Source organism: Andrena cerasifolii, chromosome 5 (assembly GCF_050908995.1).
Source record: "Andrena cerasifolii isolate SP2316 chromosome 5, iyAndCera1_principal, whole genome shotgun sequence".
In the NCBI taxonomy this organism is placed as follows: domain Eukaryota; kingdom Metazoa; phylum Arthropoda; class Insecta; order Hymenoptera; family Andrenidae; genus Andrena; species Andrena cerasifolii.
In genome coordinates this window covers 7500046-7523154 of record NC_135122.1, presented here as the reverse complement: position 1 = coordinate 7523154, position 23109 = coordinate 7500046, and the positions used below count along the sequence as shown (strand labels likewise).

Below are 23109 nucleotides of genomic sequence, written 5' to 3'. Positions count from 1 at the left end.
CGACGTAATGAACTGGTGGCCACCGCGGTGACGTTCCAGCAACGACGAGCGCCAGTTCCATCCAACTTTTTACCAGAATAACTCGCAATACAGTAACACTGCCTTTGGACAGTTCCATTTCACTTCGTCCTACGCAGTATCCCTAGTAGCATTTCTGGTTGGCCCACAGTATCCCCAAGTTGGGAATTAGTTGGCCATCAAAATGCCAACAATAAATGCTACTAGGGATGTTTCCTACATCGTGTTCTTTTCATTGCAAGCTAGATACATATCGTCATCGTATCATTCCCCTTTGAATCGATGGCTTCTAAACATCCGCAATCATTTTGCGGCAGTGCGTTCGCCAGGAGGAAAACCAGCGGGCCCCAAGAATCTCCTGCTAGTCAGAGGAAGTCGTCCGCCCCCGAAGCAAACCACCGCTTCACCCCTTCGGCCACGTGGAGGGTGTAAGTATCGCGTGGAAAGGCGCGGAAACCGGGTGATCCCGTTCTGCCTGGCCATCCGCCCGTCGAAGGCGAGGAGGACGGCGATGAAAGTCGTGGAAAGCGCGCGCCGAGATGACGGTACGCGCTCGCGTACCCGCTCTGCGGCCCGTTGCCCGTAGAGGGGGCGATGAAAGGTGGGGAGTGCCACACAGAAGGAACCACCACGTTTCTGAGGGGGGGTCAGAGAACAAGGGAGAGACACGTAGTTAGAATTGGCTGCTGGAGAAAGACAGAACGCTCGCGGGATGAAGAAGGAGGCAGAGAAAACTCGAGAAATGACAAGAGGTGGGCACGGACCGTAGGGGGGGGGGGAGGAAAACCGGCGAGGGAGAGAAAATACAGAGACGAGGGAAACGTGTGCGTAGAAAGACGGGGAGGGAGAGAAAGAGAGCCAAGAAAACTGACTGAGCGTGGAAAAAGAGGGTCGAGAAAAAGATGCAAGAGGAGGGAGCGTCAGACAGTGAGAGGGGGCGAGAGAGAAGGGGCAGGGGGAGAGAGAGTGAGCGAGCGTGGGGAGGGCAAGAGGGGAAGGGTAGTTGTGCGCGCATCGGCGTGCACTGCACAGTGCATGCACCTCCGAGAGGTGTGGGTGAGAAACACGCTTGTGTTGGCGCGAGCGTGTAACTGGGTCGCGGGTTCGACAACTTCAGCCAAGGCTGCTCGCGCAGCGGTTCTCACTCGCGGCTTTCGTCTCGCGATTTCGCCCGCGATTCTCCTGTCTTTCCCCGATCCCCGATATCCTCCCTTCTCCCTTTCCGTGGCGAGAGTTCGCAAGGGATTTCGTAAAGATCACTCGCTTTCGGACACCAGAGACCGTCCGCGCCTGCCCAGCCGCTCCTCCGACCGAAGGACCCGCGCCACGTGGTACGCGTGACACGCACGCATCCTCCAGCGTTCCGCGGTTTCAAAATTCGCGCACCGCCGCGCTGTTACGGTAAAAATAACCGGTTACGAGAGCGCGTTTCAACGCAGCCCGCAGCATCGATCGATGCGATCCTTCGCGTGCTTCCCTTTTTCCCTTGGCAGAGTTAATTGCGGAAACACCGAACAACGTTCGCCATCGCCTCCCTTTTCTCCCCCCGTGAGAACGCATCGCCATAAGCTATCGCCGCTGTTCGCCATTATTTATCGCTGCTCCCCGACGCCGCGCCGCGATCCGCTGCAGCTGCGTGCACGCGTCTTCGCGCGGATCCGATCCATCGCCTCTGGCCCTCTTTCGTACCGAATCTCCTTTACCTAAGCTCCTTCGAGGCTTCCGGAAATTTGGGAAAAGTTGCTTGCGCTTTTGGAACGTTGGAAATGGGCCGCGGTCCTTCAGGATGTAGACGTCCACGAGGGAAGACGTCGAAATAGGCGGCAGGACAAGCCGTACATTCGAAGCAGTCAGTTTCCACGTCCAGGGTTACCTTGGCGTGATTTAACGAGGCTCGCGCGAACAACGCGAGTCGCTTTAAGGAGACGGAACACCGCGCCGCTGAATGCGGCGGGAAACTTTGCGTCATGCCGCGCATTATCATGAAAGCACGCTCTTTTTATTGGTCCGCCGCCGCGGTATTGGAGATCGACGACACGGTTGCGTCGGTATTGTTCGCTTCCATCGCACGGACATCGCTCTGCTCATCGTCCACCAACGGAACTGCGCGTATTTTCGACAGGGCTTGAAACCGTTATTATAAAGATTTCGGTTCTTGAAAGAGTTAAGAAGAACCTTTATTCGGAATAACCGTTATAAAGAACCTAAATATCAGACTATATAAGTTACGGTTCCTATATAGTTTCTATAACTTTTATTTCTTAGGTTCTATACATTTATTTTTTAGGTTCTATAAATTTATTTTTTAGGTTCTTCATAACTCTTTCAGTCAGAACCTTTATATAACAGTTTGAAACAGTTATTTTCGAAACCTATTCGAGCCCTGATTTTCGAGTTCGTGAAGAACAGTCCAGACGTGGACAGAGGATGTTTCCAACGAGCCAGTCGAATATCGTTACCCTCGCGTGAGTTGTTGGAGAAACAGCTCCGTCTATCAACGACTGGACGTTAGTTTCGTTTATTGACGATTAAAGATCCACGCTTTCGCCGGTAATTGATGCGGACGTAGCCTATCGACTAGCAGATTCTATCTGGCCGGATCTTCTGCATCGTTTTTTCTGCTCGTCGCTTTATCGTTTCCTCGAGTTTATTGCGGCATTAAACATGTTAAGGAAACCGAGCGAAGATCGCGCACGATTAGCCGTATAATCATTGATATAAATCGCGATACACGATGGCCATTCCAGTTTACCATTCCGAGGGGATTAATTGAAGTGGAAATTACACCTTTCGACTTTAAATTGCCGCGTGCGCGATAGCCCAAAATGGGGCAGCCACTTGTAATTTACAAGAGCCGCCCGGAGAATATATCGAACGCGACCTGCTGTGGTTACGAGCAGCGTATCGCGCGATCGATTGATTCTTAAGCAGAATCGCGGGAAATCGCCGCGGATCGTGTTTTCATGGAGGCGAGGTTTTCCAGGCGGCTCGGTCAAATAAGCGCCGCCGCGGAGATCGGGCTATCGTGTTCACGCAGGATGCGATTACGTAAAACTCCGACCCTCTCTCTTTCCCTCCCCCTCCCCCTCCCCCCACCCCATCTGGCGCGGACGAGGCGCTTGTGCGCGCGGGCGAGCTGGAAAGCGCGAAGTTCGCGGTACTCGAGCGCGAAATCGCGCGCGGCGACGAAGCCCACAGCGTCGCGACGCGACTCTGCCGGCGGATAAACACGGCGATCGATTCCTCTCCTCCGCCCAGCCCTGCCCTGCCTTGCCCAGCCCAACTTCTGGACACGCTACCCTACAAACTGCTCCACGCTCGCGGAATTACTTTTCACGTGTACAGATGTACGGGGTGATTCGTAAATCGATGTCTACGCTTGGAAAGGTGAGCTTGGAGTTTCGAGTACGCGAGGGGTGTCGCGTGAACTTTGATCGCGAGGAATATTGGTGACCAAGTTAATTAGAGATATCTCTGTAACTCGATCGAACTCGAAGATCGTTGCTAGATTACCGCCGCTGCGTGACTGAATTCTGATAGGCGTAACGCGATCGTCGTTTCTAGTTCCGTGGAAGCTTTATTGCTTTCGGCATTGCTTTCCCACATTTTCAGGATAAAAATACGCTAAAAATACCGAGAAACCGTTACGCCAGTACACCATAAAGCATTATTCTAACTTTACAATTCGTGTCGGCATGCCGCGTACGTTAATGATCACGGTTGTATGGTGATCACGTCATAGCGAGAGCCGAGTCGTAGTCGTAGTCGCCGGACTGACTCGCCTTACGCAATCTTATCGTTCGTCTCGAGCTACAATGCCCTCTCCTTTGTCTTTCCACATTCGGACATTTTCCGTTGCTCGTTGAAAAAAGCATTGCAAAATGGCCAGGAACCGGCGTGCACGTACCATTTTGGCCTTACTACCGCCTAGGAAATGCCTACCGAATACTACGTCGAGCTTACTCTTCCTTGGTTAAGAAATATTTTTACCGTAAAATGGGGGAGCATTGGCATGTTTTTGGAACATTTTGCAATATAAAATAAAAATTAACATTTCTACGTTTGCTTTAAGTATCCTATCATAACATTGCATCTTTTGTGAATGTACTACAAGTATGAAAATCCATAAAATTGTTATCCTTTTACTTTTTAATAGATGTTAAGTAGATGCCAATGTTACCTCGTGCTGCCAGTGGTCCCCCAGTTTAGGTAGCTTATCTACGGAAGCTCCCGGACCATCAAATTGTTAATAAAAAGAATATTATAAAGTACAGTCGAACCTCGATAACACGAAAACCTTTATAAATCGAAAATTTTCTTCATTCCCTTCGGCTCTGCTGTAAACACCTCTACAACTCGAAATCTCTATAATTCGAAGATTTCTTCCCTTCCCGTGAGATTCGAGTTATCGAGGTTCGACCGTAACTTGCCTTTAATTGAAGTTAATTCATGAATACGGCTCGAGAAATCTGTCCAAGTTATACTTAAGACTTATTTGGTCACCAAGTCCTTGACAAAAGGGGGTCACAAGAACTTCCACGAATATGAAGAAGAAAATCCACCAAGTTCAGCGATAAAATGCACAAGCAGTTGCAGGAGAAGGGGGCACGTAAAGACAGAGAAACGTTAGTCAGGTGTGACAGGTTGCGAAACGTCAATGGCAAAAACTTTCGCGCGTCTTTCGCGGCCAGCGTTGGTGCGTTTCCAGCGATCAGAAGCGAGCAGCCAGCAGAGAAAGAGGAGAAAGAGTGCTCGAAAATGTCGTAGTCGCTATGTGTGTGTGTCTGTGTGCCTCCAGGTTGCATAACAGCGCGCCCGATTCTCCTTCTCTCTCCTCTCCACCCTCGCCCACTTTTCCCTCTGATGTGACACCTGCTCCCAGAGCGCTGTCGCGAAATTTTTGTTCCCTTCGCAAATCCGTGCAATACGACTTTTTGAGGATTCACGCGTCTCGTCGCCGTTACACCGGCCAACCCATTTTCACCATTTACATTCACGAAACGGGGCTCGCGTTTCTTTCCAGGTAAGCAGCCCCGGCGAAACTCCATGGCCCGGACAAATGGAAAAGCCGCGTGCGTGAAAATACGAGCGAGGAGAGCGGGCAATTGGCTGGCAACACCGGGACGATTAATTGCCTCGAAACAAGTGCGAATTCGTAATTCGCGGTGAACGTAACGTGGAACGTGGTTAAGCGAGTTTCACGCTGTGAGAATCGTGGCCTTTGGGGACCGGGATCGCGTTTCGTGCGAACCAGTTGACGGCCACGTTTTCCTGATCGAGTTAGCGCGCTGCTCCTTTCTCGCGAAAAACGCTATCGATTGATATCCCGCACGCAAGAAAAAGATGGGGACGAAAATGGATGAAATCGAGGTCAAGCTATTATCAAGCTATTATTCAATGATCAAATATAGAGCATCAGCAGATTCTATTGAAGTGTACCCTTCGGCATGTAGACACGAGTTTCAAATTCCGAGACGAAAATGAGAGAAATTGGAGAGCTCGATTTATTCGGCGCATGATTAGTTCCATCGAGATATGAAAGTCATAAGATTCGAACACTTATGAACCCTTCGTATCCAGCGCGCCTCTGTGCCACGAAAATCGATTTAAAGCGTAACTTGCGATCTCATTAGCAGGCTCGAATCGATCGTCTTCGGCTCGATTCTCGTTTGCAAGTACCTCGCTAATGAGTCTAACGACACAATGCTTGTACAGATGCATTCGAATGGATACATCTAAATCGGTAACGATGCGGTGACGAGCCAAGAGAGCCGTTTTTGCGACGCTGTCCTACATCGAATTGCAGCATGGCAATGGGCCGACTCGGGAATCGACCGGTCGATAATCTTCCTTCCTATCGGCGCCTTCCTGCTACGCTTAAATATTGAACTTTCTCCGCGATAACGCGTCGCGTTTTATTTCCATCGGTCCGACCATTTCGCACGCGGATACCACGTGGGGTGTCCTGCCTCCCGCGAGTCACCTGTTAAGACGCACGAGCCCGCGATGGGTATGTTTCGTTTACCGAATTGGTGTTGCACAACCACGCTAGATCAGCGTATCGCAACGAGAACAATGCTCGAGGTAGAATGAAGAGAACGTTGGATGACGACGAAGTATTCTAATCAACTGCGGGTAATACACGACCGCTATAGTAAATGCAATTAAGTGACTGGGCGAAAGTGCAATGCACTCAAACCTATGTATAATTATGCAAAATAAAAATTATCATATGACACGAAGAATCTCGAAGTTCAGATATACCTTTCCATCATCCCAGTGGGGAGAAGGAACGCATAAGTGAGTTTTAAAGAGGAACGCTCATTTTCCATAGAGCACGCGATTATTTCTACGTCACGTTCATTTACGAACGGTTATACGCGTTGCACTTGTGTGCACTGTGTGTCATTAATAGACCACCCTTCGATTATGACGGAAGAAAAAGGGACCTCGTTGTATCACAGCCTCCCTTTTTCCACCCTTCGTGATTCTCATTGCAAACCAGCACTGCCGCAAATGGGGTCTCGCGGTGCAGAGGTTGGGAACGTGATCGCTAGTGGAAGAACACCGTACTGGTCCGGCCATGCGTCTCACGGCATCGGGATATCCCGCTTTAAGGAGTTTCAACCCCGTGCCCCGTCAGACGGGCGCATGCACGTATCCTTGCAATTTCCTTCTCGACGAAAGGCTCCGCCAGCTCATCGCCAAGCTGAATGCAGCTACGTGCAGAGTGCTCCATGACGTTTGCTGCCTCCTCCTTGTCGTTTGTTTTTCTCACATTTCGACGGGCACTATTGTTAAACCTGTGTATCGTTAATGGTGTATCAAACCGAATACGAGCTTCATTTGACGAATAGAGTTCGAGAAGTGGGACACACTTAGATGTATCTGCGTTCGTGAAACTGTTGTTAGATTTGTGTGCAATAAACGGATGAGATTATTTCTGTCCTCTCGGACGTCCTAAATGTCAGAACGAGAGGGATGGAATTTGAAATATGGTTTAAGTAAAATTGTATTATATAATAAACACGCCTGCGTAATTGTCTATGTAAATTGTCGGCACAGCTCGTGACGAAATGTATCGAAGCCTGAAGAGCTGCGAATCTAACTAACAACAAGTTAATTACCGCGAATAATGACTGCGTAAAAATTCAAACCTCTGAACCGCCGCATTTACGAGCGTCGTATATACGATGAAAATTATATAATACGCTAACCGCAACGAATATTTTGATTCAATTGCGTTACGCAATTGCATAATTCGTCACGGCACATTTACGGTGATATAATATAACCACAACAGTGTGTAAATATTTTTGAAACGCCCAGCAAAGCGGTAAGTAGTCGATATCGATTGGTATTTATAAATATCCGTTGCACGATATCAACGTCCTATTACGGCTTCGTGTCTTGACTCGCCGTATCATCTATTCTCATTCGTGTTCATCGCTCAATTATCTCCGCCGCTTATGCACGCCCCGTCGATCAATCGGTTTTTATCTGTTACGAAACAAACAGCGCTCGCGCCGCGCAACCGAATCGTTACATTACTTCCGAAGACAAAACGAGCTTGCCAGATCGATTCCAGTCGCACGGCCGCAAAAGATAAAGCAAAAGTCCGGCGATTTTTCGTCCACCTCCCGATCATTAATCACGTCGCGGAAGCTCCTCGGCTTTCAAACTTACGAACCACAATAAACGAGGGAAAAAAAGCTTCAAAAACTTCAGCCTCGATCTTCCCTCACCCCCCCCCCCCCCCACCCGGACAATCTCTGCAAAACAAAAATCTAATAATTCTTTACGAACGCCCCGTCGTTAATAACGTCTTGACACCGACGCGACTTTCGAACTCCCCCGAATCACGATAAAAACGAGAATGAAATGTGGAAATATTCAAAATCTCTACGTCCTCCTTCCAACCACTTTGAAACACCCACTCTCCGCTGAAATTTTCCAGTCGTTAAATCGTCGCAGCGGGGAAACAACGCGCGCGCGTCCATTAAAAGCCGAAAAAAAAGGGGAGGAAAAAAAAGAGGCAGAAAAAAAGAAGGAAGGAAAGAAAGAAAGGGCGGGTGGGTGGGGGAGTGGGAGGGGGAGCGGTGGGACACAAAACGAAGAGAAGAAAGAGGCTCGACCATTGTCCCCCGGCTTCCACGGATAAAGCTCGCGCTTTCGGACGATGAGAAAATGTTGCACGTGCGAGCGTATCGACGTTTGCGCCGCGGGACGGAGCGGCATACGTCAACGATGACGACGCCGTGGCCGTCGTCGACGACGACGACGACGACAAACATCGTCGGCGTGGTTGGCGACGCGGAGGTTGGGCTTCGGTTGCACGGGCGCGCGGCTATCGATCTGCGAACCCACGCTTCCGTTTCTCCTCCTGTTCTCTACCGCGCCTCACCCTTCTGCAACTGCAGTTGCCGGCTGCAGCTGCAGCAGCAGCAGCTTCGCGACCCAACCCTCGCCACGCTGATGCTTCAACCCCTACCTGCCTGTATCTTCCCACTCTGTTTCCGTCTCGTCTTCTCTCCTTGCCCCACCTGTTTCTGCCTTTTTTCCCCCTACTTCTTTCTCTCTTTCTCCCTTCTCCTCGCTTTCCTACCCAACCCCTCCACGTTCCACCCCTTTCTTCCTCTGCACCCTACCGTCTGCCATTCGACTTTCCGATTCTTTCTCTGTCTTCCACTCTGCCAGACGTCTATATAACGCGCGTGTTTTAAAGGCTAGGCGTTCCTCTTTCTTTTCTTCGCTACCCCTCCGCCCACCCTCCCCCTCGCGCGCTTTTCTTCCGCGGCGCGCTAGCTACCGGCTGCGATTCTTTCTTCCTTCGAACGTATTCCGGCCGGCGCGGCGCGCAGCCCGAGTTCCAGTTATGTGAATAATGAACGGCTTAGAAGTCGAATAATTAATATCTCTTTAAGCGGCGCAGTTGAACAGGTCCTTAGACGTGGCGAGCGTTTGTGTTAATGGACCCGCTCTCTCAGGCTTATACCGCGAACGACGATGGAAGCTGGAAGAATGTTACGCGGCTTCTACGAATTTCTGGGTAAACTGCGGGTATTTATTGCTTGCGTCCCTGGGGAAAATCGTTTTTTATTTTCACTTGCTGGAGCTAGCCCGTGGTATCGGGATTGAATGCGCGCTGCATCTAGTAGCAGGGAAATTGAATAGGATTTTCTGGCGATGCAATGAATTATTATGATATATGTCCACCGTCTATTATATCGCACTGTATTTTAATTCTTCTCCTTTTTCTACCTCTTCTCCGCGCCGAAGGCTGTATTTTAATTATACCGGGATTCCCAGCAGCGGGGGAAGAATAATGTACAGTACTAGACACACCGTTACGTGCAATTATTTCGAAACTTTGCTACACACGAAATTGACCTAAATGCGTAGTCGCATTTTTGAAACGTGTTTCGTGCAAACGAACGTAATAACGTAGTCCACGATAACGTGCTCCCTGGTGGATTTCATGTAGGATGTTATTAGGGATATTTTATTACTCCAAGTGATAATTACGTTTCCCCATTGAGAGTGCTATCGTAAATTTCTGCCCGCTAAATATTTCAATATTTACATCCCCGTTTTCCTTCACTTTCATATTATTCCGTATTTCCCTCGATGCAGCCGCGCAATAGAGCTTCCATACCTGGCCGCCTATCGTGTAAAGACTGGAACGTTTACCTACTTACAGTAGTTGTACCTATTACTATAATCTTATCATATCGCGACGTCTATAAGGTCGATGATCTTTGAATGACGGGAAGCACACGTATACCGGCCAGCGAGCTGCATATCGTGCTTCTTTTACTGCGTGAATAATTACATGGCAATTATTTCGGAACGAGCTCGCGGTTGGCAACAAATAATTATCGGGCATAAGTTGAGACCGAAAAGCAAATAATGCCTTCTACGTATGTGCGCTTATAATACATGCTAATATTATGAATGCACGCTTCAAAGCTGCTGTTCGCCGATAATCCCGCGACAAGTATTTCACTCCGTCGATACGTTCAATGCGGCGAGCATTCGGTGAAAATGTTTGAATATGACGATGGCAGAGGAAGTGCAGTACATTTGGAATACCAGTTTCTTCAAGACGAATAAAAAATTACGGAAGCGGGTGGGCACAAATAAAACTGCGTAATATCATGGGGAAACTAATCAACTTTTATATTTCAAGCTGTCAGTAATAATAAAGAAGAAAAAGTAACTGAAACTTTGGCCTAACTGAAAAATGACAGTAAGTATCGATTTCGTTAAGGTGCAGGCAATTTCGAATACCGGTACTACAATTTACCTTCACTTTATAAACTTAAAAAAACTTTAAAAAAATTAGTTGCTTCTATAATTTAATCAGGCTGAAAAATCACAATGTAGGAACAAGCTTAGGTAAATACCTATAAATGGGCAGCGCCGGCCGAAACCGACGCGGCGGTAGCTGTTGCGCGTGAAACAAAAGCATCGCCAAGCTTTGGACTATTCCAAATTACCTTCACCTTCGGTATTCCGAATTAGCAACATGTCATTGGATCCTAAAATTCCATGTCACGCTTTGTAGTCTCGAAATCATCGCAAAACTGACACGGAACCATAGAAGGACCATGCAAATGAGATTAAGTGTTTAACTCCAAAGTTTTGACATCATTTAACCATGAACGGAACGATTGAACACTTGCTGAAAAAGTTTTGCGGATTGACACTTTCTTATTCTGCAGATTAAGTCGAAAATATGAAAATGGCGATTCATCCACAAACGTCATTAGTTAACAGGTCATTAGCCCTTATTATCTACGGCGTTACAAATTAAATAGCGTTAGTAGTTTATCAGATACCTCGGTATTCGAAATTACCAACGGTATTCCAAATATGCTGCACTTCCTCTAATTAATTCACCGACGAATTGGTCGGCCCTGAATGCTGAATCTTTTCTAAGTACCCGTGCATGAATTAGTTAAGCTCGTTTGGCGTGCGCGACAGAAAGTTACTCAATGGTAAACTCGACGAGCAAGAAAGCGATCTTAATAGCGCGTCTAGCATGAATCGGAGAGCGATCCCAACGAAACGGCAGGCACGGATCGATTTCGTAACGACAACCTTCGAACCCGTTCGACGGCTCTGGAAACACGTCGCTGAGGAGGATGAAGGATTGCCCTCGGCGAGCACCGTTCACCGGGAGGCTCGCGTGGCCGCTTTGGCTTTCACTCGCGAAAAAAATACGAAATGCCCTGTCGATGACAAAGCGAGTCGAATTCTCGCCTCCTTCGTAACACCGAGCCAGCAATCTGCCTTCGAGTTTCATTCGACTTCGTATCAGAAACTCTACAATCGCGTATCCAATTACTTGAACTTTGCTTAATGAGACCATAAAGATCTGTAAAGTTTTCGATCGCCCGGCCCCATTGTTCCGCGAGTATCCTCGAGGAACGACGCGGATTCAACGATTACCAGCCTCGATAATGGCCACGGTATAACAGAAATCCTCCGATAGAGTTTCTTGCAAAACAACGCAATTTAATCCTTCGTAATGTACTAAATTGCTTGGTTTGCTGCACATCGCTCCCAAAACGTCGCGATGTTCCATTAATAACCCGTCGTAGCGATTGGGCGCGTGACTCCGCGACTCGCCGCAAAGGAATACGGAGAAACGCGATTCGCTAGTCGCGGATGCTTCATCGCCCGGCGCCGTTATCGTCGCAGCTCTAGCATAGAGTGACAGGCGCGGAAAGTGCGCGATTATTCGATTTTATTAACCATCGCCCAAGTGACTAATGCCATGAAAATTATTGCTCGGGTCGAAGGTTACCCCGTTGCGAAATCGAAGCAAGATTGTGCATCCGCTGTTTCGGCCCGATCGATCCTCGATTCGCGCGCAATTCCGTGATTTCCGTTCTCGCCGCTGTAACGATCTTCGATTCGCAATTGCATGCTTAATACGTTTGTTAATACTTGTGCTACTTCCTCGAAGATTGAGTAAGAATTAGACTAGCTGTCTATTAAGGTAACAGGTCGACGTTGACGAGCAGACAAGATGTGAAAATCGAAATTCGGTTCTACTGCGCTGATTCCCCGCGAGGGAGATGTAAATTTGGAGCGATGCTTAGGTACATGGATTTTCGATCGTTGTAAAAGCCGAGAATACTTGCGCGTTCTACGAGCGTAATTGGGAGGATGTGAGAAGATAGGAGAAACTACGAGGAAGTCATCTCGTTCGCACCCCTAATCCTAATGCAATGTTCGCCAATCGAAGCCGAAGGTTTGTAGAATAGGAGGGGCCGATTAGATGAACGAGGGAAGCAGAGGCACGGTAAGAGGCATGTAACATGAAGACGTCTGGAGCGATCGTAGATGACTCGGATAGACGGATCCAGCAGTCAAGAAATCCGAAACTCGTGGCACGAGGGGCTTAATCGGCCAATCTAGAAGCAGCAGAAGCTGTCGGCAAGAAATTCGTTCTCGCGTCATCGCGAAGGCGAGGAGGACATTGCCGGGCGTTCTTCTTACGAAGCTTTTGCGCAACCCATACTTACGTGGGTACTTTCGCTTTGCATAATTTAGTCGCCGCGTTTCGATCCGCGTATTTGTATTCGGGACAGCTATGACTCGCGACATCGTAAAACTTACTTTTGAAATCGTTCCCGTCCTTTGGCTAGCACGAGCGAGACGCTGTTTCCCTAGGATCCGTGGAAATCGCCCCGTGGACCTTGCGCGCAACCATTTCTGTGGAGCACACGTGGACACGCGCGTCGATTGTACGCGCCTTCGGCGATCAATGTTTTAACGAGCTCTGCAGGCCCACCTCGAGGCGTAGATTTCGTGTCCCGATCGTTGACACCGCAGAGCTTATGCAACGATCGCCCCTCGACCTTCGAAGCGCTGCTGGGAGCTATTCGAAATTTTTTCCTAGAAGAAACTATTCGGCTTTGTCGAAGATTGAATTTGTGCTCTCCCCTCATTTATATCGCTCTGCGTCGATGTGAAACAATGTTTTGCCCTCACGGTAGAAAATTCTGAGAGTAACAGCGGTGGCAGAAGCACGGGAGAATTCTGTACCTACTGAAATTCTAGCTCCATCGAAATAATTACGAGGAGGGAAGAAAAACAATTGGAAACTGCTGCGAGAGACGATTTTGAGAAAAGAAACTGTGGTATCGTGCGACACGCGCGGCAAATCTCTGCTTTCAGTGTGTATTTGTATTCGAAGCGGTACGCGATTCGCGACATCGTAAAAGCAGTTTTGAAACGTTTCGCGGTATTCCTGTTGTCGGTTTCCAAACCAACTCGCTCTCTCTTATACTTTTCAGCGTGACTCGGTGCGTAGGAAGCGCTGCGACACTCTTCGTTCAGTTTAATTTGAGAAATTAAATATTTTCATCTGTTATATTTTCACCTTCTTCACTCACAAAATTTTTAAAACATTACTCGAGGTATGCGCTGAAAACAAGTTGACGCTACAGCATGAAAGTGTAAAGATTTTGTAGGAACGATGCAGTTATACTCGAGGCTCCCTGCCCTAACACGTCCGATAAAACTGGCTCCACATTATTCACCAAATCGCTGCATTCCGTGAACCTTCGGTGGCAGTTTACTGCACACAAACAAGCGCGTAAATGGATACATATTTACGTGCGCGCATCTACGTTATCTGGTCGCCCGATCATTTTGGAAGTTACATCAATCACGAGGCGAATGCTCGAGATCAATTCGAGCAATCTTGCATGATAACGAGATCGAATAATCGATGGCGACAAACGCCCCGAGTTACGGGACAATTTAGACCCGTTTATCGGACATTAAAATTGAGACATTGCAGACACGCTGCGCTATTTTGTGTAGCCAGAAGCCACTTCGTGGAAAATTCAACCGGTTTTAGTGGATTTCCACGTAAAGTTTAACTGATGAAAGGATATTAATTAGCAACAATGAGAATATGCAGGTAATTTAGAGCGACGATGCCTCAGTATTTCGCGGTGCAATTTGAATATTTCACGCAATGGAATTTACGATACTGTGCTAAGCATATTAGATAAATATTACATAATTAATGTTTACGGTGATATATAAGGAACGAATACTTGCATTCTCTAGATGCCAATGTGTCTGTGAAGTTTATGAGAATTTGCTAGCTACGAGCGTGCAGTAGTGCTTCACGATTCCATTTTTCCTACGCGCGTCTGACAAATGGCGAGCTTAATCTACTGCAGCAGAAATTGCAGTGAAACGTATAAAGCCAGGCGTGTTCTCGCCATTCCAGTTAAATTCGTAAGAACTTTGTTGTGGTCAGTGCACGCTGTTGCTTCGCGATTCGACTTTTCACTTACGCGGACGTGTCTGACAACTACGAGCCTAATCTACTGCCAGCGAAGCCCGCATGTAAACGGGTGGTCAGGCGTGCGCGTACAGAACGATCCCATTCTCTTAATGCTTGTCTGACTTCACAGCATCTAATACGTATAAAAAAATGCATCGTGCGAGCTGAATTCATTAAAACAAATTTCTGCTCACTCACTGGAAATTCTTTCAAAAACCAGAACTGTCTCCTGAAAATTCCCTAGCCCCTAGCACGGATAACAAATCAAGATACTCGTATTAAAAATTAATTTGCACTGGCCAGAAGGAATTTGCTCCCCGTGCGTTATTTCTAATTCATCTTGAAACGTAACTGCAGAATTCCGCGAACTAACTGTTCCCGGTTAGAAACGAGAGAAACGCGCGCGTGCACGAGCAAACGACAAAGTAATAGCCAGCACGTAGCGCATTATTGTCAAAAGGACGTTATGTAAAGCCGGGTTCAGGAGACGCGGCGCGGCCGTGGGGTCCCGCGGCACAACGGTTCTTCGACACGAACGGAATTAGAAAATGCACGTCGCGCAAGCCGCGGAGGGCCTACAGGCGTGACACTTTTTCCTTAAGATCGGCTGGCAGCCGTGGGAAGCTAGGTTCTAGGCTCCGTAACGGAGCTTTTCGTTACCTTTTATGCTCCCGGACGAGGTGTGTGGTGTCTGCGGTGCGTGCGAGGTCAAAGGTAACGGCGAGCCCGAGGAGGTCGCGGAGTGTTCCAGCTTGGAACTCACCGCGCTCCACATCTCGAACATGTTGAACGCCGTGGTGATGGCCTTTCGTCTCTTCCAGGCTGCTACTCCCGTAGATCACCCGGCACCCTTTACCAGCCCGACGTAACATCCGCTGAGGGGGCACCGCGACGCCACCCGAAAGGACGTCTTCCGCGACGCGTCGGTCTTCTCGAGAGGCTTCCACACGTTCACTATCCCTCGACCGTTCTCCTCTCTGCCACTCGATCCTACACCCTTCTACTTCTCCGCCACTGTTCCGCGATTTACTCGAACCCCTTTCTCACGTGTCACTTCGTACAGTTCATCTCATCAATTGATTCGTGTACGACCGCAAGATCTGTCTCGTTCCTTACCGGTGCTTCGATTGCTTCATCTTAGGTATTGTCGAATCGATGCTAATTATTTAACAAAATTATCGCAACTTTCTTCTTCCTCTTCTTCTCTTTTATACACACTCTACTTTCCTATCGATTATTTACTAAGCTCGATTTTACGCATTGACCGGCACTGAAACCCGTTTCTTTTCCCCGCCCTTCGTTTCCTATCGCTACGACACACCGTCGCTGTGCTTTATCACTCGCCCCGATATCGTCAGCGATGTGGATTGTACAAAACTATGTGTATACCTCCCCCGTCTTCAAAGGTATTGCGTTAACACCGTGTCCATCGTCGTCCGCTTCCTTCTCCACCTCCTCTTCCGCCTCCTCCACGCCACCCCGACTGGCCCTACGCTACAGCGTGACACGGTTTACCGCCTGTCACACCTCTCCGCCGTTATTAGTATCGTCAGCACCTTGGCTAATGAACGTCCTACCGATGGCAGGAACAACAGCCTCTAGTCACCGCCAAGTCGAAGCACACCGAGGCGACTCGCCGTGATCGTCGACCTTACGATCGTGTCCCTTGCTCTCTTCGTAGCCCCCGTTGCCTGCGCCTCGCGTGACATGGCGCCACGGGCGTCTCACGCTCGACGATCGTCGATCTGCAAACAGTCTCGTCAGCATCCCCCTCGGTGATTGTCACGAATCGTTTCGCTCGGCCCTCGGGAGATCTCTAAGGGGCGCGCGTTGTCCGCGACACGGAGACCGACGAAACCTTTCTATCGGGGGAAAGTCGTTGTCCCTTCTTTTCGAAATAGACCGTCGATTGTATTAGAAACGGTGATGGAACGGTGGAGGGTTGCGCTTGTCGAGAGTTAAGTGAAATTGCGGTTGAAAGGGAGAGGAAACACGAGAGGAAAGGGAAAGATAACAGTTACACGCGCCACGTGTACGAGATGTAAAAAGAGAGTCACGCGAGAAGAGAAGCCAGAGGTGTAAGAGGAGATAGGATAAACCAGAAGCGACACGCACGTGTCTCGAGATGGGTATCGTGTTCGTCGACGTGTTCATCTACCGGCGTATGCTCGGTGCAGTTATCACACGGGACGACTGACACCGTTAAATCGAGAATCTAATTAATACGTCGCATCCCATTACGAGGGAGGGAAAGAGAAAAACGACAAAGGTGCATTCCATTCGTAGATCCGATTATCGAGCTGGCTGAACTCTAGTATCATAGAAACACACATACGTCCGCTCATCTTCCGAGATCAAGTCGATCGTGTCCCCGCGAGAAGAACTACGAGTTCCGACGATATCCTGACGGTGATACATCCGCTCCCGCGCCCTAACTACCCCATCAGTTCTGCGTAGAAAAAAAAGTCCCCTTTACCGTGAAAAATGGGGACGAGAATCATAGTAGACCCACCATTCTCCAAACTAAACACAACCACCCGAGCGACATCCACGCTAAATGTCGACAATATTTGGAATAAAACTCCCCCGACGGGTGAAACTCCTAAGTGGAATCCCACCGGTTCTACGCAACGTGTCTTTCCTTCCACCCCCGTACGAAAACAGTCCACGTTCCAGGGTACCACCCTCGCTTACGTCAAATAACAGATCCCTACACGCTGAAAACTGTCGCCGGAAAATCCATGCGCTAGATGGAAAATGAAATTCCCTGTCGTCGAGACGGAACGACGATCGAGCAGACCCCTTGCGCTTGAAGCGCGACACCCTTGAAGATCGAGAAGGAACGGAAGGACCAGATCCCTGTTCGCCGGGAGGCTGCCGAACGCGGCACCGCAGACCGTGATCGATTGGTCACGACTTGACACGAAAATTCAGACATGTGCGCATCGATCGTGCATTTCCGTACACGGACTGTTCCCCTTTAATCCTGCCGGCGTTGCAAGTACGAGAGCTCGTGTCGAGGGGAACCGCACTTTGCTATCGAGCGAAGCTCGCAACCGAGCGACCACCGAGCCTGCCTGCCTTGCCTTGCCTACCCACCCACCCGCCTATATACCATCCCACACACACACAGACACACGTGCACACGAGCGCGGAGAGTAGAGTACATCCACTGACAGCCTATTCCGTGCTTTCATGCCGCTTTACAGCGTCCGCGCCTCTCTAGGGCAGGGTGGGATTCAGCGTGGAAGGAAGCGTCGCGGCGATGCGATGCGCCTACACTCACATTTCCACGGCTATGTGCCTGGTATGTACGTGTCGTACATACGCGCTGGGAATAAATGCGCAGAGGGTATAGAGGGTGTCCCGCATGGTAACCGACCAACTTTTCCAGTGTGCTCGGCGGGTTGTTCGGAGCCGAAGATATCTCGCACACTGTGGCAGTCGTACTATCCCTTCTCGAGGTAAGCGTTGCTCGATGTTTCGACGGGAAGTTGCTGATGACTAGAGTGCGCGTCTGGTATATGCGAATTACGCGTTCCTTGCAAATTCATACTGAAAAGTATGCTGCATAGTTCGATGTGGATTTTACTCCGTTCGGCCACGAAGGGCGTGGGTGATGCTGATATTACTCTGGATAAGCTGAGCTGCGCTCAAGATGAATGTCCGGAACGTGGATCGATCTGGGTATCGACGAGTGTATTTCTTCGATGATGGGAGGAAGCTAATTTCCCTCGAAACGCTGGGTACGTTGCGAAACGTGGAACGATGAGGAATACGTGTGGAATATAGCTGGTGATATTCAACTGCAGCAGCTCCACTCTCACTGTTGCAAAGGCCGTCCTCGAGCACAGTGTCGGTGTATTCCGCGTTGGAAAACGTGTACGAGGCATCGTGCACAGTGAATAGAGATAGCCTGGTGAAAAGGTGGAAGCAGACTGAGCATCGCGAACAGTCCGCATCTTCATCGATAGCTGGCAGACTTGACATCAAGGACTAAACAACGCTTATCTCGATAACGGATGGAAATAGGCCCATTGTGCGCATAACCTTTTCGATTCGGAATCACCTGCCAGATCGTCCCTGCCGAAGTTTCCCCGCCGGACACCCTGTACATCGCTTCGCCGACGTATGTAATATACGATGCTTTTTTTTTCCCCCTCCCCCCCGCATACCTGCGCGTAAAGAGCATGTACGTTCAAGAACCCGCGCGCACATGCAAGGTGGCACACTGCACCCCGTGTAATGAACTGTGTCACCGTGATTCGTGCACCACGAACGCACGCGCGTTACGCAACGAAAGTGCGCGCGAAAATATCGCAAACTGCTCTCGCGACACTGAGGGACACTGGGGACACCAGCCGCTCGCGAACCCACCAACGAACTGTACTTTTCTGCGCCAGCGAATTCGCCGCTACGCTAGTTGGCGAATACTAAATGCACCTGTAGTTTTTATCGCAACGATAACGAGAGATACCTAAGTGTTGCGATATCGAAGCTAGTACTATCGTATAGTTATAAAAGTGACTTTTAGGAAGGCAATAACAAATGCAGAGCTGAAGAAAGACGCGCTCACCGATCAATGTTTAATTGACCCATTCTCTCGCGATTGAAGGTTCAATTATTTAAAAAAAAAAAAACAACTAAGCTTCGCGCGAAGAAACGTGATTCCACACTCTCGAGTAATTTTGCGCCACTAATTATGCCCCTGATCGATTCTATCGCGTATCAAGACTCGCTTTGAGCATGCAGCTCCCGGCGGCCTGACAGGTTGGAGGAGAGGGAGACAAAGCGATACCAGGGGCGGGGGCGAGAATGAGATAGCAGTGCGGTGGGAAAGAAGGAAGGAAGGAAGAATGGAAGGAACGAGGGAGAGATAAAGAGGGAGACGATACCGTAGTACGGGTTACATTCTGTCGGCCCCACTAGCCCACTGACTTGATGCACTCTCTTCTCTCTCTCTTTCTCTCTCTCTCTCTCTCTCTCTCTGTCTCTCCCTCTCTTCTCTGCGTGCTCTTCTTCCCTCTTCTCTCGCTCTATTCTGCACGCGGCTAGCGGACCTCGTCGCTCGCCACGAAGCACACGCCGCCCGCGGTGCATGTGCACACATAGCTGTGCACGTCCGTGTACAGGGCGGTTCACAGGGAATGTAAGAGGAGTTTGACGATACGTCAGGGGTGGTTAGTCCAGAGAAATGTCGCGCATCAACGGCAGGTGTTATTCCGAGTGCTGACGTAACTGCTATGTTGGATCAAAGTTTTATTGCCGCCGCGATAAAACCGTGTGCTTAATGCTGAAGTGACCTTTTGGCCACTAAGTAACTATTCGATGTTTGAAGGGATACGCGTGAGCAAGCGCGAGCATGAGGTTACTAGTATGTGTAAGAGCGGTATTGTAATGCGATTGGAAATTTGCAATTTTATTGGTGGTAGTTTGAGAAGCGACGAGGAAGATAGATAATGTTTGCAAATGTGTACGTGGAAAATTCAACCGATTCACGAATGCCGAAGGGAGGCTACTAGGAGCACTCAGCTGATCTGATCAGAAGTCGTTGGTGAACGTTCATTTGTGTTATCAGGCGCAGCATGTAACTTTATTGCCACGGTAATAAAAGTCTGATCTGTTATGTTAATCAATCATGTCTTCTCTGAATCGATCCCCCGAAGGAACGGTCAGGCTTTACAACCGTTATGAAACACCCTGTACATCTATACGCGGTTTTATCACCGTACATGCACTCTTCCCTCAGTACTGGTCGATCGTTCCGAGTTCCACAGGAGCGCGCCCCTCTATCGATAAAATGGGGTGATAATGAACCGTTAACCCCTTACGCGACTTAGTACGCGCGGGTTCCCGGCTATTTACGAATACCTCTGCCCGATTGGATGTCTGTTTCTCGTTTTTTCTTGGCTGAGCACGCGATACGTGGAATCCTTTGCGGAACAATGGCTTTTTCGGAGCATTGTTCTATTATCGAGTGTCGTCGAAACCTCTGGCTGATAACGGACTGACTTCTTTCACTTTCCTGTCCCGACACAGGCTTTGATGTCGTTATTTCCTTTCAAATTTACGTTCCATCGCACACATATCCCTTACCTCCACGAGGATCGCACGTTCTGCCGAACGGTACTCTGTCTCAAACATTTCGCAGTTTATCCCTCATTTTTAAACGTTCCCAATAACTATTACACTGCCAAAGGGGAAGCGTTACCACAGAGACGCAAGGTTCCAGAGTTTAAGTAAAAAAGAATTGCGAACCCTACCGTCAGAACGCTAGGCAAGTGGAAACGGCGAGGAGTAGCGTTGCAACCACGTCGCAGCTGCTCGATCGTCACCGCGGCCAGAACAAACGACGACCAAAGCCGAACCGTCGCGAAATCCAACTCATTGCCGCGACGTGTCGCCTAACGGCTGCTAATTTTACGCTTTCCACTTAAGCGGGCCGCAATTATCGCGGCGTATGGGCCCGTGGCGCGTATGCACGCCGACCTGAACGCGAAAAACGCGGGTCGAAGCTGCGCTAAAGCGGTCGGCCGACGCGTTCCTGCGGCACTTCGTAAACTATAGCCCGAGAGCACCGGTGTGTACGTGTGTATCCCCGGTGCAGCACGGCTGTGTCTGTGAATTACTTTCGCCCCGGGGGGCATCGCATCTTATTTAGGTCGTGTACACCGAGCGTACACTTTGGTTCTGGCACGAGCGTGCCGGCGTTATTACAGCATCGCTCGCCGCTACTGCTCTGCCCCGACAGAGTCGCAGGTGACTCGCTCCTCTGACACACCGCCTGCACCCGTTCACCAACCGTTTGTCCAGCCATCTTTCTTCCTTACAGCGGCGCGCGAAAGGGTGACAAAGTGCTTCAGACTGGCTCCACCGAGCCACGAATACAGGGGGTGTGTGAGTACACGTAAGTAACGGAATTCGATGCAAGAGGAACACGATTATGGGAACACCGATGTGTAAGATACAGCTTCTCCGTTTGATGGTATAGTAGCGAACAGTTTGATGAACAGGACTATCGATTGAGCGTAATTGTTTCGCGTGGGAGTAAGCATTAATCATAATCCAAAGTCGTTACGAACTCAACGTGCACTGGGACGTGCTAACTTGAAGACACTTAGCAATTTCATGGTTTCCATTGGGAGAAAATTGCTGTTGATCTAGGAAAACTGAGGGAAGGTTAGAGTATACCTCTAGTAAAGCCCTTTAGTTCCCGACTTCACCTTTTCTTTCTTATCGCAATGGGGACGTTTCCGATTACACTGTACCATTGCAAAATAACGTAGGTATTCGCGAGTGTTTTCCCTCTGTGAAACGGAATCTAGCAGAGGTTCTCGTTACGAACGAGTAATTTTAATGAATTCCCCCCCGCTAATTCGAGCACAGGCGATGCGTGTGCCAATAAACTTCATTGACCATCGATAATGGTTGGTGTAACTGTATCATTTCAATCATACGGATCGCTGAAGTGACTTCGAATACTGCTCGCGAAGCATTGGGGCTCCAATTTGAGCCCATGCTTCTTTCGAGACGAGCACTTCCCATTTCATACTGCAGCACGTGGGTATTTCCTGTTGCATCAGGAGAGGACATCGTCAGAGATAAGAATTACGAGTATTCCATCTGAGCTCTAATGTGCTCGAGAATTATGCATTCTTAATTACGTGGTCGCACGTGGCGCGTTATTGTGGACTTTCGTTCGGAAGTCAACGACTCCGAGTTGCCGCAACAAACGGGCCAGCAATGTTTATCGAGAATGAGAAAGCGGTTATCGGCACTCTGCCTAGTTTCAAATTCAATCGAAAGGCACTGCCTTTGAAATATTTCGCTCAGACGAACGAATGTAATTAGGGAATCGCATGCGTATGCAGGCCAGTCTATCGACTAGTAAGATACACGAAATCAGTCTAGAAATAGGGATGACTTGTAGCTGCGATCTAACGATACTAATTGTAAGTAAGAAAACAGAAACTTTGCGGAGAAGTACTGCGATTCTTCACTGAACTCGATTTACTCCCTTGGCAACAACTTGACTACAGAAACTTTCTGCTGAATTGCCCATACCAGTCCCTCACGCTGACCAAACTTCAATTATTAAAAAGCACGACGTCCAACGAAAGAAATCCGATCATCCCCTGTTTGCCTAATTCGCCAGCCCGGTGGGACCTGAGGTCAACTTCCAACCGTTCAGAAACAACGCGCGAATTATAATTCACGTGGAGAGGAAACCGCGTATCACCGAGGAAAAATCGCGATGAGAACCCGCGCTTTCCCGTTCGGCCTGCGTGCATTAGCGACGCGCTTGCTTATACACAGAGAGTGCACGTTTGCGCGCTCGCACGCTGCACGCAGCGGTATCGTGTGTGCACGCGCACAGGCGAGCGTATCGCAGCCCGCGCAACGTAGGTATTACTTAATAATATCCATAACCGGGAGGTAAATGGGAGTGTGGGCGAAAGACAGCGGCACAGCGTGAGACGGAGAGAAAGAACACTCGGTCGAAAAGCCACTGAGAGCAGGCTAGAGCGAGAGAATGAGAGAGAGAGAGAGAGAGGGGGAGAGAGAGAGGGGAGAGGAGAAGACAGGGGAACATTCAGCCGCATGAAAAGACGGTCAGAGTCTTAGAGAGAAAATAAAGAAGAAGATGTTGTACAGAAAAAAAGGGGGATCCGAGGGAAGCTAAAAGACGAGGCATCAAATGTCAGCCTACGTATGTTTCCCTTAAAAGTTTCCTTGTATAAATTTCACTAATGGAAAGTAACGAGTGGTGGAGG

At 49.0% G+C, this 23109-nt stretch overlaps 1 protein-coding gene across 7 annotated transcripts in view; it reads right to left on the bottom strand.

The window, feature by feature from the left end:
• Positions 1-23109, bottom strand: part of Hr3 (nuclear hormone receptor 3 ROR-beta) — a 137881-nt gene that overhangs the window by 49277 nt on the left and 65495 nt on the right. The window contains exon 2 of one of the 7 annotated variants that reach the window (XM_076813315.1): positions 14996-16080. The exons of the other annotated variants lie outside the window; for them this stretch is intronic. Coding sequence (XP_076669430.1) covers positions 14996-15119 — 124 coding nt within the window. The 5' untranslated portion in view covers positions 15120-16080. The remainder of the gene's footprint in view (positions 1-14995; positions 16081-23109) is intronic. 7 annotated transcript variants of the gene reach the window in all.